Genomic DNA, 15,137 nt, shown 5'->3' with positions numbered 1-15,137 from the left:
TTATTAAAGACCAAATAACTTTAATAAAATATCTATCTAGCTATCTATTTCAAACTTTCTGGTCAGGTTTTCTCAGTAACTTGTTTTGACAAGTTGTTTATCTAGCCTATAAAAGCCTAGTTAATCTAGTTTTATTAGCTTTATTTATTTACGTTAAGAACTGTAGAAAGGAAATACTTTCTAGAAGCTACATTTATGAGTGAAAACACTTTTTATTTTCTCGTAATATGCCAACAGTGCCATCTATTGCTTCAAAATAGGGTTGCGGTTATGCACATTTACTCCCTACTTTTAGTGAGTCACTGAAACTCTACCTAATGAGTCACTACGTGCTCTAACCGCATCTGTATGCGCGGTTGTATATTGCCTTTGTGTGAACTATCTACTGAACACTGAACCGGCCATGTTCGATTCGCCAAAGAATCATTCGTCTGAATCGTTTCAGTGCCATGACTCGGTAGAATCAACGCAAAGTATTTGCAAGTCACTCTTTACCCGCAGCTTTTAAACTAGTACAGGTATGTGTTCGGCCATGTGTTGGAAATTACACACACACAAAAAATACTGTCTGAAACAATGAATTGAATCGGTGTGATTAAGAGTAAAAAAATAGACGTCTCTACTGAAATCAACAACAACAGCCATCCAGCCTAACCTTTTTTTACTTTAAGTGGTCTGCTCTGCTCACCAAACTGGTTTCAAATGGTCAGGGTGATTTGATAGCTCAGAGGGGGTTTGGCACCTTTTCAGCTTTGTTTCAGTTTGGGAGAACAAACCGGTTAACCTGGTTTTGGCTTCTTAAACTAGTTTAAGTAGTTTGTTTTCAGCGGCAGTAAAAAAACAAATATTTGAAGAAACGCGTAGAATCCTGCACGGCAACTTTTATTTTGCTTGATAAAGCAAGAGAATTGGTGAATCACTTTCACTCAAACGAACCGATTCGCTGCAATGAACTAATGAACAACACAAGCCAGCCAAGACCCGCCTACATATCTCACTCACTCCTCCTAGCACTAGTTCTCCAACTTCCAATGTGAGCTGTTTATTCAAATGGGAACTGAGGATAAAAAAACCAGCTCTCTCTGCCGGTTAACGGTTATATTCTTTATTGGCTTTGTTATTGGTGAGTTTTTCTACTTTTATAGAAGTATTTATAATTATATGCAATGCCTGTCGTGATTAATGCAGAGTCAAGTTGTTGCGCATAATTATGCCAGAAGACAGCACTAAAACAAAACAAAGTTGTTACACACTGGGACGCTTCAGATTCAGCATTAATTAACGCGTGGAGTTTTGGCCAGAAACTAGTTCAGGTGTTTGCTACCTTTGGTCTCACCTGTCCAGATCTCACGCGCTGCATTCCACAGGTGTTGAAGGCCTTTAGGGCAGGTGTGTCTATACTGAGACAGAGACCCCATTCACTTCTAATAGGTCCATCTTTATCGAAAACAAGTGTTTAAACGCATTTATATTTTTATTTTGAATATAATTGTTTACAGTCTTGAAGAAGAGATGTTCTTGTGTTACACAGTTATGGAAAATCTAGAAATATCAGAGAATTTAAACATTGTATAATCATTAAAAGTGCTGGAAATTTACTATGGCAATGTCATTTTTTATTTCTGTTAATGTTTGACTCTTAAATATTGCATAGAATGTAAAAAATTGCTTAACCAAATTTGCATGGACAAAATCATGGAAATTCATTTAACAAAATTTGGGAACTTAAACGGTTTGATCACTTTGTTTATTGTTGCTTTAAAAAAATACACTATTGCATTAGTGATACTGGATTTTTTAATGACACTTTTTAGGCAATTACTTGAAATAATTCATTATTCTTTCCTCCTGTGTGGATTTTTCATTAATATTTGGTGTAACAGGTGTCTGTTTCTCTTAACTGCTGTTCTCAGGTTGGTGTGCTCGACCTACTATTAATCACGGAGATGCATCAAAAAGCTTCCTCCACGACTTTCTGGATGAGATGCAGGCAGAGAATATTAAACATCATCTCAGGTGGGAAAATGATGCCTGTCTGTCCACATGCCCTAAATAAACTAGTTCTGATGTTGCTGAATAATATCATTAAAGGAATAATTCACCCAAAAATGAACATTTGCTAAATATTTACTCACCCTGTGACCATCCAAGATGAAGATGAGTTTCTTCATCAGAACATATTTGGAGAAATATAGAATTGCATAACTTCCTCACCAGTGGATCCATTGCAGTGAATGGGTGCCGTCAGAATGAGAGTCCAAACAGCTGATAAAATAAAACTCAAAATAATCCACACCACTCCAGTCTGTCAATTAAGATGTTTTAACTTCAAATCATTGCTTTAGGCAAAAATTACGAGTCCTCTATCCATAATATTGCTTTCTCCAGTGAAGAGCCATCTCATCTGAATCAGGGGGGAAATATGCACAAATCAAGCACTATTTACAAGTCCTAAACAAATGGGACCCTGCCTGTGAAAACCCTGCCTTTGTGATTTACTGTTTTCTTCATAAAATCATCCTTCATAAAGATGTAGAACATTCTGTGAAAATATAACCTTTATTTCTTTAATATCGACTGAGTAAGGACATGTCAAAGATTGAAATCATAGTGAAAATAATGTTTGAAATCAAACTTTGATGCTTGTCATCTCATAATTAGATTTTGAGACTTTAGCCTGAGAGTGTCACAAATATGTTTGTGGATTTTGATGTGAGAGGACAACTTTTTCACTGAAGGAAGCATTATTATGGATTATGAACAGTTTGGACTGGATTATTGTGATGTTTTTATAAGCTGTTTGGACTCTCATTCTGACGGCACCCATTCACTGCAGAGCATCCATTGCTGAGTAAGTGCAATTTAATGCAAAATTTCTCCAAATCTGCTCTGATGGAGAAACAAACAAACTTGGATGGCCTGAAATGTTCATTTTTGGATGAACTATTCCTTTAAGTTAAGTTTACTGCTAACCTAGTTGTCCTCTCTATATAGAATTGATATTAATATCTAGATTATGTCTCTCGTTATTCACGTTTGTCACCTAAACAGGAAGTTCACAAGGCTGCCCCACCTGGCTGGATCGCAGCAGAATCTGGATCTGGCAAAGCAGATCCGGGACGAGTGGATGGAGTTTGGGCTGGACTCCGTGGAGCTAGTGCCGTACGACGTGCTGCTGTCATACCCAAATAAAACAAACCCCAATTACATCTCCATAGTGGACCACCTGGGCACTGAGGTACATACTTACAACCAGAACACAAACAAGACACCTTTCTGGATATACACTTTCAGGATCGATCAGTAATATTGCATAAAATGTAAATGAGGGATTAATTTGAGCTGCTCTTGTGTAGATATAAAGGACACCCCTCCTTCTAGAAACCCTTATCAGTCAACCAGTAGTTTGCATACTATGAAGTGCGCTTAGGCTGCAAGCCCACATGCACTTCTTCAGACCTGACACATCTGCACTCTTTTAGAACAAAATTCATTTTTTTAAAATGTAAATATTTAAAATTCTTTCAAATAAAATTTTTAGAACTAAAAGGCGTGATTTTGTCATAGGAGAACCTTTTAAAGTTCCGCAAATAATTAACTTTATTTTCACTAGTTTTTATTTTCTTCATGTGCTTTCAAGAAACCAAAACAATGATCTGAAGAACATTAATGTGACTTTTTTTTTTTAACCCTTAAATGAACTCCAGACCCTTAAACAGCAAAAAATAGTTCTAGATCATGAAGTGGGTTCATAACTGAACCTGTAAAGTGTGGGACTGTTCTCTCTCTCATTACATCAGAAGATTTGGTGTGTGTGTGATATTAAGGCCATTTATCTTATCACCAGTGAGGCTGCGAGTAACAACTCCACCTTGGTTGTTATGGTGACAGGTTAAAGTCCATGACTGTGTCTGTGGATGTTTTATAATGACTGCAGTGCATAATGCAGTAAATAATAGATGACAACATGTCACTTTCCCTCTCTCAGATCTTTAACACGTCTCTGGCTGAGCCGGTCCCTGAAGGTTATGAAGATGTTACCGATATCGTCCCTCCTTATAGTGCTTTCTCTGCGAAAGGACAGCCAGAGGTGATGCACACATAGCCAAATACTGACACGTGCTAATTAACAGTCAACATGAAATCAAAACCAAAACTGTTTTTGCCTCAATGCATGATCCTGGTCTTATTGTGCTTGATTAATCAGTGTATCGTATTGAAAATAAAGGGTTGTCTTCATAATTTTACATCAAATTTATAACTGCTATTCAAAAGTCTTAAAGAAATTAATACCTTTATTCAGCAAGGATGCATTAAATTGATCAAAGGTGACATTATAAAGACATTTAGAATGTTACAAAAGATTTCTATTTCAAATAGATGCTGTTCTTTTGACTTTTCTATTCCTCAAGCAATCCTTAAAAATAAAATGTTCCACATTTCCACAAAAATATAGAGCAAGGCAAATGTTTTCAATGTTGATATTAATCCGAAATGTTTCTTGAACCGCAAATCAGCATATTAGAATGATTTCTGAAGATCATGTGACACTGAAGACTGGAGGAATGATGCTGAAAATTCAGCTTTGATCACAGGAATAAATTACATTTTACACTATACTCGCATAGAAAACAGATATTTTAAATGGTAATATTATTTACTGATTTTACTGAATTTTTGATCAAATAAATGCACCCTTAGTGAGCATAAAAGTCTTCTTTCTAAAACATAAAAACTATTACAGACTGCAAACCTTTGAACCGTATCAGAAGTAAAATGAACCTGCTGTTTGTGAACCGTAGGATGAGCTGGTTTATGTGAATTACGGCCGGACGGAGGATTTCTTTAAGCTGGAGAGAGAGTTGGGAATAAACTGTTCAGGAAAAATCGTCATCGCTAGATATGGCAAAATCTTCCGTGGGAACAAGGTGAGGTTCGGACGTGATGTTTAATGAGTTGTTTTATGTTTCACATATAAAAGAAAATACTGTGGGCTCGGAACGACTAGTTTGGCGGTGTTTGCAGGTGAAGAACGCGATGTTAGCAGGAGCTAAAGGGATCGTGCTGTTCTCGGACCCTGCGGATTACTGTGCTGACGGCGTGGAGCCGTATCCCGACGGCTGGAACCTGCCAGGAGGAGGCGCTCAGAGAGGAAACGTGCTGAATCTGAACGGGGCGGGAGACCCCCTCACACCTGGATACCCTGCCAAAGGTCTGCGTTTGTGCCACAGACAGATTCTAAACTGATTTTATGATTAATGTAGAGAATGATTAAATTCATGATAAAAAAAAAACAACATCACAATAATTCACAATAACAAGTAATCCACACCACGCCAGTCCATCAGTTAAAGGGATACTCCACCCCAAAATGAAAATTTTGTCATTAATCACTTACACTTCCTGTGGCTCAGTGGTAGCATTGTGTTAGCAGCGCAAAAGGTTGTGGGTTCAATTCCCAGGGAACACATGTCAGTTAAAAAATAAAAATAAAAAATTGTTAGCTTGAATGCACTGTAAGTCACTTTGGATAAAAGCGTCTGCTAAATGCATAAATGTAAATGTACCCCCATGTCATTCCAAACCCGTAAAAGCTTCGTTCGTCTTCGGAACACAATTTAAGATATTTTGGATGAAAACCGGGAGGCCTGTGACTGTCCCATAGACTGCCAAATAAATAACAGTGTCAAGGTCCATAAAAGGTATGAAAGTCATCATCAGAATACTCTATTAAGATGTTTTTTAACTTCAAATCATTGCTTCAGGCTAAACTTACAAGTCCTCTATCCGTAATATTGCTTTCTTCAGTGAAAAAACCATCTCGTATGAATCAGGGAAGAAATATGCACAAATCAAGCACCATTTACAAGCAAAAACAGTCCTAAACAAATATGTTTGTGGATTTTAATTTTAGAAGACAACAGGAGATGGACTTTTTCACTGAAGAAAGCGATTTTATTTATTATGAACGGTTTGGACTGGATTATTATGATGTTTTTATCAGCTGTTTGGACTCTCATTCTGACGGCACCCATTCACTACAGAGCATCCATTGCTGAGTGAGTGCAATTTAATAAAATGAGATTCTCATTGAAATTACTGTCTTGATCACTGTGAATCGTCAATGTCTTGTAGAATACACCTACAGATCGAGTCTGGAGGACGCAGTGGGGCTTCCCAAGATTCCAGTGCATCCCATCGGATATCATGACGCGGTTCACCTGCTGCAGTGAGTCGGCCACTGCTAAAAACATTTGTGTCCACCTCAAACAAATAGAAAACATTACAAAAATACTTTTTTTTTTTTTTTTTTTTTTTAACCAGAGCAATAGTATTATTGCAATAGTATATTTCTTATATATATATATATATATATATATACACACACACACAATGTATTTAATATTATAAAGAAAAAAAAAAAAAAACATATTTTCATTTAAAATAATTTTGAATAATAGTTTTTATTCATCAGTATGTGATGCATGCATTATTATTCAAAATAATAATATTTTTGAATTATAAAAACTATTTAAAATTGACATGTAAAATTGCATTATCATATATATATATATATATATATATATATATATATATATATATATATATATATATATATATATATATATATATATGTCTCTTCCTGTAGGCATATGGGAGGACCTCATCCGCCGGATAACTGGAAAGGCTCCCTGAACATCTCATATAGAATCGGACCGGGATTCACAGACGGTTTAAATCAGAAGTATGAGACTTTTTTTATCCTCTATTTGATCTTTTAAGGCAACACTCTGCAGGCATGCACTGGTTAATTTTCCATAAGTCTTCTTTCAGACTAGCGGAAAGAATACAAAATACACATTTAAGTGTTTATTTTACTGCACTTTGTAGAAATTTGAGAGACAGAAATTTTACTTGCATAAGGTGAAAAAAAAGAGAAAAATCCTTTGTAAAAACCTTTAACATGTAAAAAAAAAAAAAAAAAAAAAAAATGACAAGAATTTTGAACCTGGCTTCATCCAGTGTGTTCGGATTTCTATTCTTGAAACTGATTCAAATATTACATATTTAATTATATATTGTCTCAGCATATTTAATATGTAATATTTCAGAAACATGGTGTCTTGGCTTAAGACTGCATGAAATAGTATTAACAATGCATTTGACTTCTAAGGTTTCTGAGTAAAAGAGAATATTTAGTGGTAAAATGAATTGATTGCATCATGAAATGTGGGAAACGATTACAAAATGTTACTATATTTCTATTTAAGATTAGGAAATGATTTTCTTTTGAATGATGTGCTCGGAAGAATCATACCATGGGTGTTTATTAAAGATGTAAACAGTGATTTCATGTTCAGTCAGACAGTTAACTACTCTAAACCTCAGTCTGAGCATTAAACACAGTCCAATCCTGACCTTTAACCCCAAAACCTGCAGTTATGATGCGTTACTTCAACTTTACACAGCACATAATCAGCTTACACATGCATATTCATGCACTTCTGGTAATGGTTAACTCATTTTTATGCGTGATGTCAGCAGGACTGAGAGGTTTGTGCACTCAGCGTTCTCAAAGAGAGACGACACGCATTTGTTTCCCGCAGCACACACACAGATTCACACGACATCACACACACTCCTGTGGCTCTGTTGTTGTTCTGTAATGAACCCTGGAGGTCTATGGAAGCAGATTAGTCTCAAATATAATTTACGCAAAAAACACGATTCACACATGCGTAGACAATTTCACATGCATGAAACCTAATTCACGTACACACAAAAAAAATTCACGTGCGTGGAAAAAAAATATATATTCACAAAAAGCAATTCACATGCGCAAAATAAAATTATATATTCATAAAATACATTTCACAAATGCAAAACACAATTCGTAGATATACAACTGTGCACAAAAACCTCTGAATGTTTAAAATGTACGAGTGTCTGAATGTACAAATCGTCATTTACTACGAATCCACTCGGAATTGTGTGTGTGTGTTTTTGAGACTTTCCTGGCAGAGCTCTCTTCCCACGTGGGTCTGTCGTACTCTTTAGCCAATCAGATGCGAGCTTACCATTCAACCAATCATATCATAAGCCACTGAGAGTGCATTCAAGGAGCAAGATTCTGCGCACCTTTTGCGCAATATGGATTAATTAGAACAGAAATTAAGCCTTTACATCAGTAATCCCATAGACAGTAAAAGAAATGGACACAGCGACCCAATTGGAACTCAATTGAGACAAGTGAAGCCCGTTTTTAGCGATTTTTAGAACTTCTGTTTCTGACGCGCAGACTCAAAAAAAGGAAGCTTCTGCCATTATTGTGACTTCATCTGAACATGTGCAAAACTACTCTCCTTGAATGCACTCTCAGTGGCTTATGATATGATTGGTTAAATGGTAAGCTCGCATCTGATTGGCTACAGAGTATGACAGACCCACGTGGGAAGAGAGCTCTGCCAGGAAAGTCTCAAAAACACACACACACACAAATCCGAGTGGATTCGTAGTAAATGACGATTCGTACATTCAGACACTCGTACATTTTAAACATTCAAAGGTTTTTGTGCACAGTTGTATATCTACGAATTGTGTTTTGCATTTGTGAAATGCATTTTATGATTATATAATTTTATTTTGCGCATGTGAATTGCTTTTTGTGAATATATTATTTTTTTCACGCACGTGAATTTTTTTTGTGTGTACGTGAATTAGGTTTAATGCATGTGAAATTGTCTACGCATGTGTGAATCGTGTTTTTTGCGTGAATTATATTTGAGACTAATCTGCTTCCATAGAGGTCGGCCAGTTTGATACAAAGGCCTTGTGTTTGGGGAGGCCATCTTTAAACACACACACACACACATATAGCAGGCTGTAAATGAAGGCTGTATTTACATGAATGCATTTGGCAGATGCTTTTATCCATCCATGCATGCATGCAGTGTAAAGTAAACTAGAAAGTACTGATTCCTTACTGGATTTTGTCTTTGTGAAATTTTAGTAAAGTGCGTATGAACATCCACACCAATAATCAGGTGACCCGTATCTACAACGTGATTGGCTGGATCAGAGGAGCGGTGGAGCCAGGTGACATCTGCTCATCTAGTCTTCTTTCAGACGTGTTTAGTGTAGTTTTTAGAGTTGTGTTACACTGTCTGAGAGTTTGTGATGGTTTATTTTGTTCTCGGTTCTGTGTGTTCAGACAGGTACGTGATTCTGGGCGGCCATCGTGACGCTTGGGTGTTCGGAGGGATTGATCCCGTGTCAGGAGCTGCTGTGGTGCACGAGAACGTGAGAGCGGCCGGGAAGCTCATGAAGAAAGGTGTGTGTCGTCTAGATTCATGCGTAACAGTGCCACTTTGTTTTTAATTCAAATGAACACATTCTCTCTGTGTGTTTTAGGTTGGAGGCCGAGGAGAACGCTGATCTTTGCCAGCTGGGACGCAGAAGAGTTTGGTCTGCTGGGATCCACAGAATGGGCAGAGGTACGAACGAATGAATGAAAGAAGAAATAAATGCATTAATGAATCAATGAATTATCTATTGATTGAATGAGTGCACAGAAAATGAACACAGGAAGGAATGAATCAGTGAATCATTTGATTGAGTTCACAAATGAATGAATGCTTGACTGAATGAACAAATTACAGATAAATTAACAAATTTAATAGACACTGAATGAATAAAAACTAATAAATGAATGAACAGTTGAATGTGAAAATGAACTCTTGATTGAACAAAAGAATCAATTAAGCTTTGAATGAACAGAATGAAACACTGAATGAATGAATCATTGATTGAATAAGTGAAAAAATGCTTGAATGGATGAATGATTCATTGAATGAACAAAAAATGCAGTTATAAAGGAATAAATCTGAATTAATTAAAAAGTGCAGGAAAAATTAATTTAAAAACACTTGAATGACTGAATGAATGCATCAATGAACAAATGAATAAGTGCATGAATGAATGAGCAAATTAATGACAGAAAAGAAACAAATTAATTATTGCTTTAATTAATCGATGAATGAATGTATGATTCATTAATTGAATGAACTAAAAATGCATGAATGAATGATTGAATGAATACATTAATGAACAAATGCTTGACTGAATGAACAGATTAATGACCAATAAATAAGCAAATGAATTAACCACAAAATGAGTGAACCGTTTAATTCAAAAAATGCTTATTTAAAGAATCAATGAATCATTAAATAAAGGAATGACTGACTGAGTGAATCAGTGATTGTGTATCTGTAATCATTACCTCTCGTGTGTCTTGCAGGATCACGCCAGAGTCCTGCAGGAGCGAGCCGTGGCTTACATCAATGCAGACTCTGCTATTGAGGGTCAGACACACACACACACACACACTTCATTATGAGTGTCTCTGTGCTGTAAAATCAGTGCTGATCTCATCTGCAAGTATTCAAGTCTCTTATTCTGATACTGTGTGTGTGTGTGTGTGTGTGTGCAGGTATGTACACACTGAGAGTCGACTGCACTCCCTCCCTACACACTCTGGTTTATGACATCACCAAGAAGGTGAGATTGAGTCTGTCTATCTATCTGTCTATCTATCTATATAAATGCAAGTGATGTTAATAGTGTGTTTCTGAAGTTTCGAGTCCAGAGGAGGGAGAGGAGGGCATGACTTTATATCAGAGCTGGCACAAACGTGATAACTCCACAGAAAGAGATGCACCGTGGTAATGAAGAGCGGCTTCCGGATGACGATGATCATAATCATCTATAAGAACATCTGACTGATTAGAGATGCATTGCTTGTGTGTGTTTTCTCTGTAGGATCAGTAAACTGGGCTCTGGCAGTGATTTTGAAGCGTATTTCATCAGATTAGGCATTGCATCTGGAAGAGCGAGATACACCAAAAACCGAGTGAGTGTGTTTGTGTGTGACGCTGTTTTAAACTCAAGCATCTGTGCATAGTAAAAACATTAGTTACACACTCAGCATTTAAAGTTAGTTAACTCAGCATTCCCCACCCTCCTACTCCAGAAAACCGAGCGCTACAGCAGTTACCCCGTGTACCACAGCGTGTACGAGACCTACGAGATCGTGGAGCGATTCTACGACCCGAGTTTCCGCCGGCTGGAGGCCGTGGCCCGTGTTCGGGGAGGACTGATCTTCAGTTTGGCCGATTCTCCGGTCTTACCTCTGGACTGTGTGGAATACGCCATGTCTCTCACCAAATACGCCAACAGCATCTACCAGCTGGCACTGAAGCACCCTGCTGCCATGCAGCAGCACAGCGTCTCGTTCGGTACTCATGCTATCCAGACATGTAGTATGCAAAATTAATATGTTCACATAAAAATAGTGTGCTATACACTCTTTACAATAAAAAGTGAGTGATTCAGTAGAAGAAACATTTCAGGTTTCCAAAAGAACACGATATTTTTTGGAACATTCTAAATAACCTTTTGTTCTTCGAAAAGGTTCCATGGATTTTAAAAGTTCTTTGTGGAACCATAGATGCCAATTAAGAACCTTTATTTTTAGGTATGAGAAGTGGGGGCTGTGACTGCCCTTCATTCAGATGCAAAGCTCTCGTTTCCTGTCGGTCAGCATCTTTCTTTATGGTTTATGTTCTAGATTCTCTCTTCTTTGCTGTTGAGAACTTCACGGTCGTGGCACGAGACTTTCATCAGCGTCTTGATCAGCTCGACACCTCGAAGTACGAATGACAAAAATTTAGTTTTTTTGCCGTAGGTTTAGAATTGTACTGTATTGCCTGTTTCTTACCCCTGTTGTCTTCTCTGCATCTGTCTGTCAGTGCTCTGGCCGTAAGGATGGTAAACGATCAGCTGATGTATTTAGAGAGAGCTTTCACTGATCCGCTGGGTTTGCCTGGGAGACCATTTTACAGGTGACCACTATCTGTCATCATGACATTGTGAAGTTCAGAGAATCATTATTGACCGCTTGACAAGGGTTATAGTTAACTAAAAACATAATATTTTTTACTACTTGTTACTAAAAATAAAACTAATAATAAATACAATAAAAATACAAATAAATAAAAAAACAAAGCATCGATTTTCATTTTTATTTAGTTTAATAAAAATGAATAAAAACTATATGGACATTAAAAAAAACATGCAACAAAATTCAAAACGTTTAACAAAAATTCAAATCAAAATGAAAACAAATAAATAAACATTTATTATTATCAGTGTTGAAAATAGTTGTGCTGCTTCATATTTTTGTGGAAACCGGGATACATATTATTTTTTAGGATTCACGCATTAATAGAAAGTTCAAAAGAACAGCATTTATTTGAAATATAAATCTTTTGTAATAGTATACATATCTTTACTGTTATTTTTGATGCATCTTTGATGAATGAAGTATTAATTTATTTACTGACCCCAAACTTTTGAACGATGCTGATGCTGCACATCTGTGGGATTTTGTTTACTAATTCTAACATTTGTCAGGGAAAAATATGATGAATTGCTCGTCACAGATGAGTTACGCGCTCAAGTTTAATGCTTGAGATTATTGGTTTAAGTGAGAATCTGCGCTTGCATAAACCACGTTTTGCATTATTAGAGCTCAAAAGAACACTTCTTCTAGGTCTGGTCTGCTCCTGTTAAATCCCAAATTTACATTACCTGTGCTTCCATTACGACAATAATTACCACTTGGCTGTTTTAAGATCAGTTTAAGTATCAGCTCTGTCTGATTACATGGTTTTTTGTACACGTTTGTCTTTTTTTCTCTCGTCTCTTCCAGGCATATCATATTTGCGCCCAGCAGTCACAATAAATATGCGGGTGAGTCTTTCCCAGGGATTTATGACGCTTTGTTTGACATTGAGAACGCAGTGGACTGGCAGAAGGCCTGGGATGAGGTCAAACGCCAAATCAGCATCGCCGCCTTCACGGTCAACGCAGCTGCTGAGACGCTAAAGCCCGTCGTCAGCTAGATGGCCTTCCTTCACTTCTGGATTTCAAAACATGCTGTGGATGCGGGACTACAGCATGTCAGCAAAACTGTTCATATGTCAGTGTATAAGGGACTTCACATGCAGATCTGAGTCTCAGAAGAAAGCAGATAAATTGTCAAATATTAATGGAGTAGTTCACCCAAAAATAAAATTTTGCTGAAAATTTACTCACCTTCAGGCCAACCAAGATGTAGAGTTTGTTTCTTCATCAGATTCGGAGAAATGTAGCATTGCATCAGTGTCTCATCAACACATTCTCTCAACTGAATAAGAGCCGTCAGAATGAGAGTCCAAACAGCTGATAAAAACATCACAAGTAATCCACAGCACTCCAGTCCACAACTTAACAACACAAAAACACAAAAACTGCAAGAAAAAAACAAATCCGTCAAGACGTTTTTAACATAAACTGTTAGTTCTGGCCAAAATAGAGCCCATAATCCATAATAATGCTTCTTCCAGTGAAAAAGTCTATCTCCTCACATTAAAATCCATCTTTTCTTGTTCAGAAGCATGTTATACTATACTAAACACTAAACTGGTTTGGTTTGTAAACGGTGCTTGATCTGTGCAGATTTCTCTCCTGATTCAGACGAGAAGACTTTTTCACTGAAGGAAGTGTTATTATGGACTCGTATTTTAGCCAGAAGCAACGGTTTTAAGTTAAAACGTATTAATGCAGGTTTTGTTTCTAACAACACAGCTTTTGTCTTCTCAAGACATTAACTGATGGACTGGAGTGGTGTGGATTATTGTGATGTTTTTATCAGCTGTTTGGACTCTCATTCTGACGGCACCCATTCACTGCAGAGCATCCATTGCTGAACGAGTGATGTAACACATCATTTCTCCAAATTTTACCATGAACAAAAAACTCACCTACATCTAGAATGTCCCGAGGGCATATACATTTGCAGCAAAATTGCATTTTTGGCTGAACTATTCCTTTACGCAGATGTCTTCCATCCAAAGAGATTTGAAGTGGACAAATTGCAGGGATGGCATTAGTTTCCTTAATTTAGTACACTACCTATGAATGACTGCAATGTTACAACCCTAAGCACATTTTACACATATGATAGTGTTATATTTAATAAAAAATTCTGTGTCATCATAAAATAGTTCCAAAATAGTGACAATTTGACCTCATATGTGACACAAGGAGATTTAAAAACAGTCAATCATGAAAGCAACAGTTTGATACATCGCTTGGAAATCTTGAACAAATTGTCGCATTTGAGTGAATTGTTTGCAAAACCATTTTTGCATATATTGTCATAATGGAAAAATTGGTAAAAACTGGTACAAATCATTTTCATTCACTATGAATTTGTAAAACCACGCTCATGTAAATTTTCATGTCAAATGCATGCTTTTTAGCAAAGATTAAGTAAAACATGAAATTAGATTAAATGATGAGACAGAAAGACAAATATGAGAGTACGGTACAGTGATTTAATGTTTACAGTAACATGAGGCAGTGTCATAAAAGATCAATTCAGATGCAAATACAGTTTTCCGTGATTTACTGCGCTTTTTCTAGTTGGATTTAAACCAAACCTGAGTAAGTCTACACAGCGTGTGTTTATGGATGGTTTATTTTCTCGTCTCTACCATCAGGACACAACACAGATGATAGTTTCCAGCCCACAACAGGAGCGAAATTGTAGGTGAAAGTGCATGAGAGGAAATTATGAGAATTCAGAAGGCTGTGAATCAGACAACAACGTGGAATGGAAAAAGAAGACAAAAAGAAGTATATCTGCTTCTGTGTAAATGCTGACAGCACTCACATATTAAGAGGAATTAACCACATTACAGACAGTGACAACAAGTCTAAACCAAATCCACAACTAATGATGGTACTTCAAGTAAAAAAAAAAAAAATACAGAAATTATATCTGACCTTACAGTAGAAAAGCAAGAATTGCTAGACCAAATCAGTTTTATTGCCATGGTGACAGTTAAAGACTGAAAACGTTTAAGAAAGACTTCAGTAGAAATTGATGGCTTATTAAATCTGACGCCAATCAAAACAAGGCTGTGAGAGACTGTTATGCTTATTAATTGTTCACCCAATGAAAAATGCAATTCTGTAAATTTACAGTGGACAAAAATATGCAGAAAAATATATTTTTTTAATTTCGATGAGTG

The 15,137-nt window shown here is 36.7% G+C and overlaps 1 protein-coding gene across 1 annotated transcript; it reads left to right on the top strand.

Moving 5' to 3' along the window:
* Positions 1-854: 854 nt before the first annotated feature.
* Positions 855-13,237, top strand: LOC109050863 (glutamate carboxypeptidase 2-like). Its single transcript, XM_042740206.1, has 19 exons — positions 855-1,123; positions 1,914-2,016; positions 3,052-3,238; positions 3,989-4,090; positions 4,803-4,928; positions 5,026-5,212; positions 6,136-6,229; positions 6,650-6,745; positions 9,011-9,096; positions 9,212-9,331; positions 9,412-9,494; positions 10,298-10,361; positions 10,490-10,557; positions 10,633-10,721; positions 10,819-10,909; positions 11,030-11,294; positions 11,627-11,708; positions 11,808-11,900; positions 12,770-13,237. The coding sequence occupies exons 1-19, from the start codon at positions 1,051-1,053 to the stop codon at positions 12,960-12,962; spliced, it is 2,202 nt and encodes a 733-aa protein (XP_042596140.1). The 5' UTR covers positions 855-1,050; the 3' UTR covers positions 12,963-13,237.
* The last annotated feature ends 1,900 nt before the right edge of the window (positions 13,238-15,137 follow it).

This window comes from Cyprinus carpio, chromosome B15 (assembly GCF_018340385.1).
Source record: "Cyprinus carpio isolate SPL01 chromosome B15, ASM1834038v1, whole genome shotgun sequence".
NCBI classification, from domain to species: domain Eukaryota; kingdom Metazoa; phylum Chordata; class Actinopteri; order Cypriniformes; family Cyprinidae; genus Cyprinus; species Cyprinus carpio.
Note: the sequence above shows the minus strand (reverse complement) of the source record. Positions and strands in the feature narration are given on the sequence as shown.

Excerpts from the sequence above, each read along its gene's own strand:
- LOC109050863 (XM_042740206.1), top strand. The coding sequence starts at position 1,051 with ATGGGAACTGAGGATAAAAAAACCAGCTCTCTCTGCCGGTTAACGGTT. Across the intron at positions 6,746-9,010 it reads ACAGACGGTTTAAATCAGAA|TAAAGTGCGTATGAACATCC; the intron begins GTATGAGACTTT and ends GTGAAATTTTAG. Across the intron at positions 10,722-10,818 it reads ACAGAAAGAGATGCACCGTG|GATCAGTAAACTGGGCTCTG; the intron begins GTAATGAAGAGC and ends TTTTCTCTGTAG.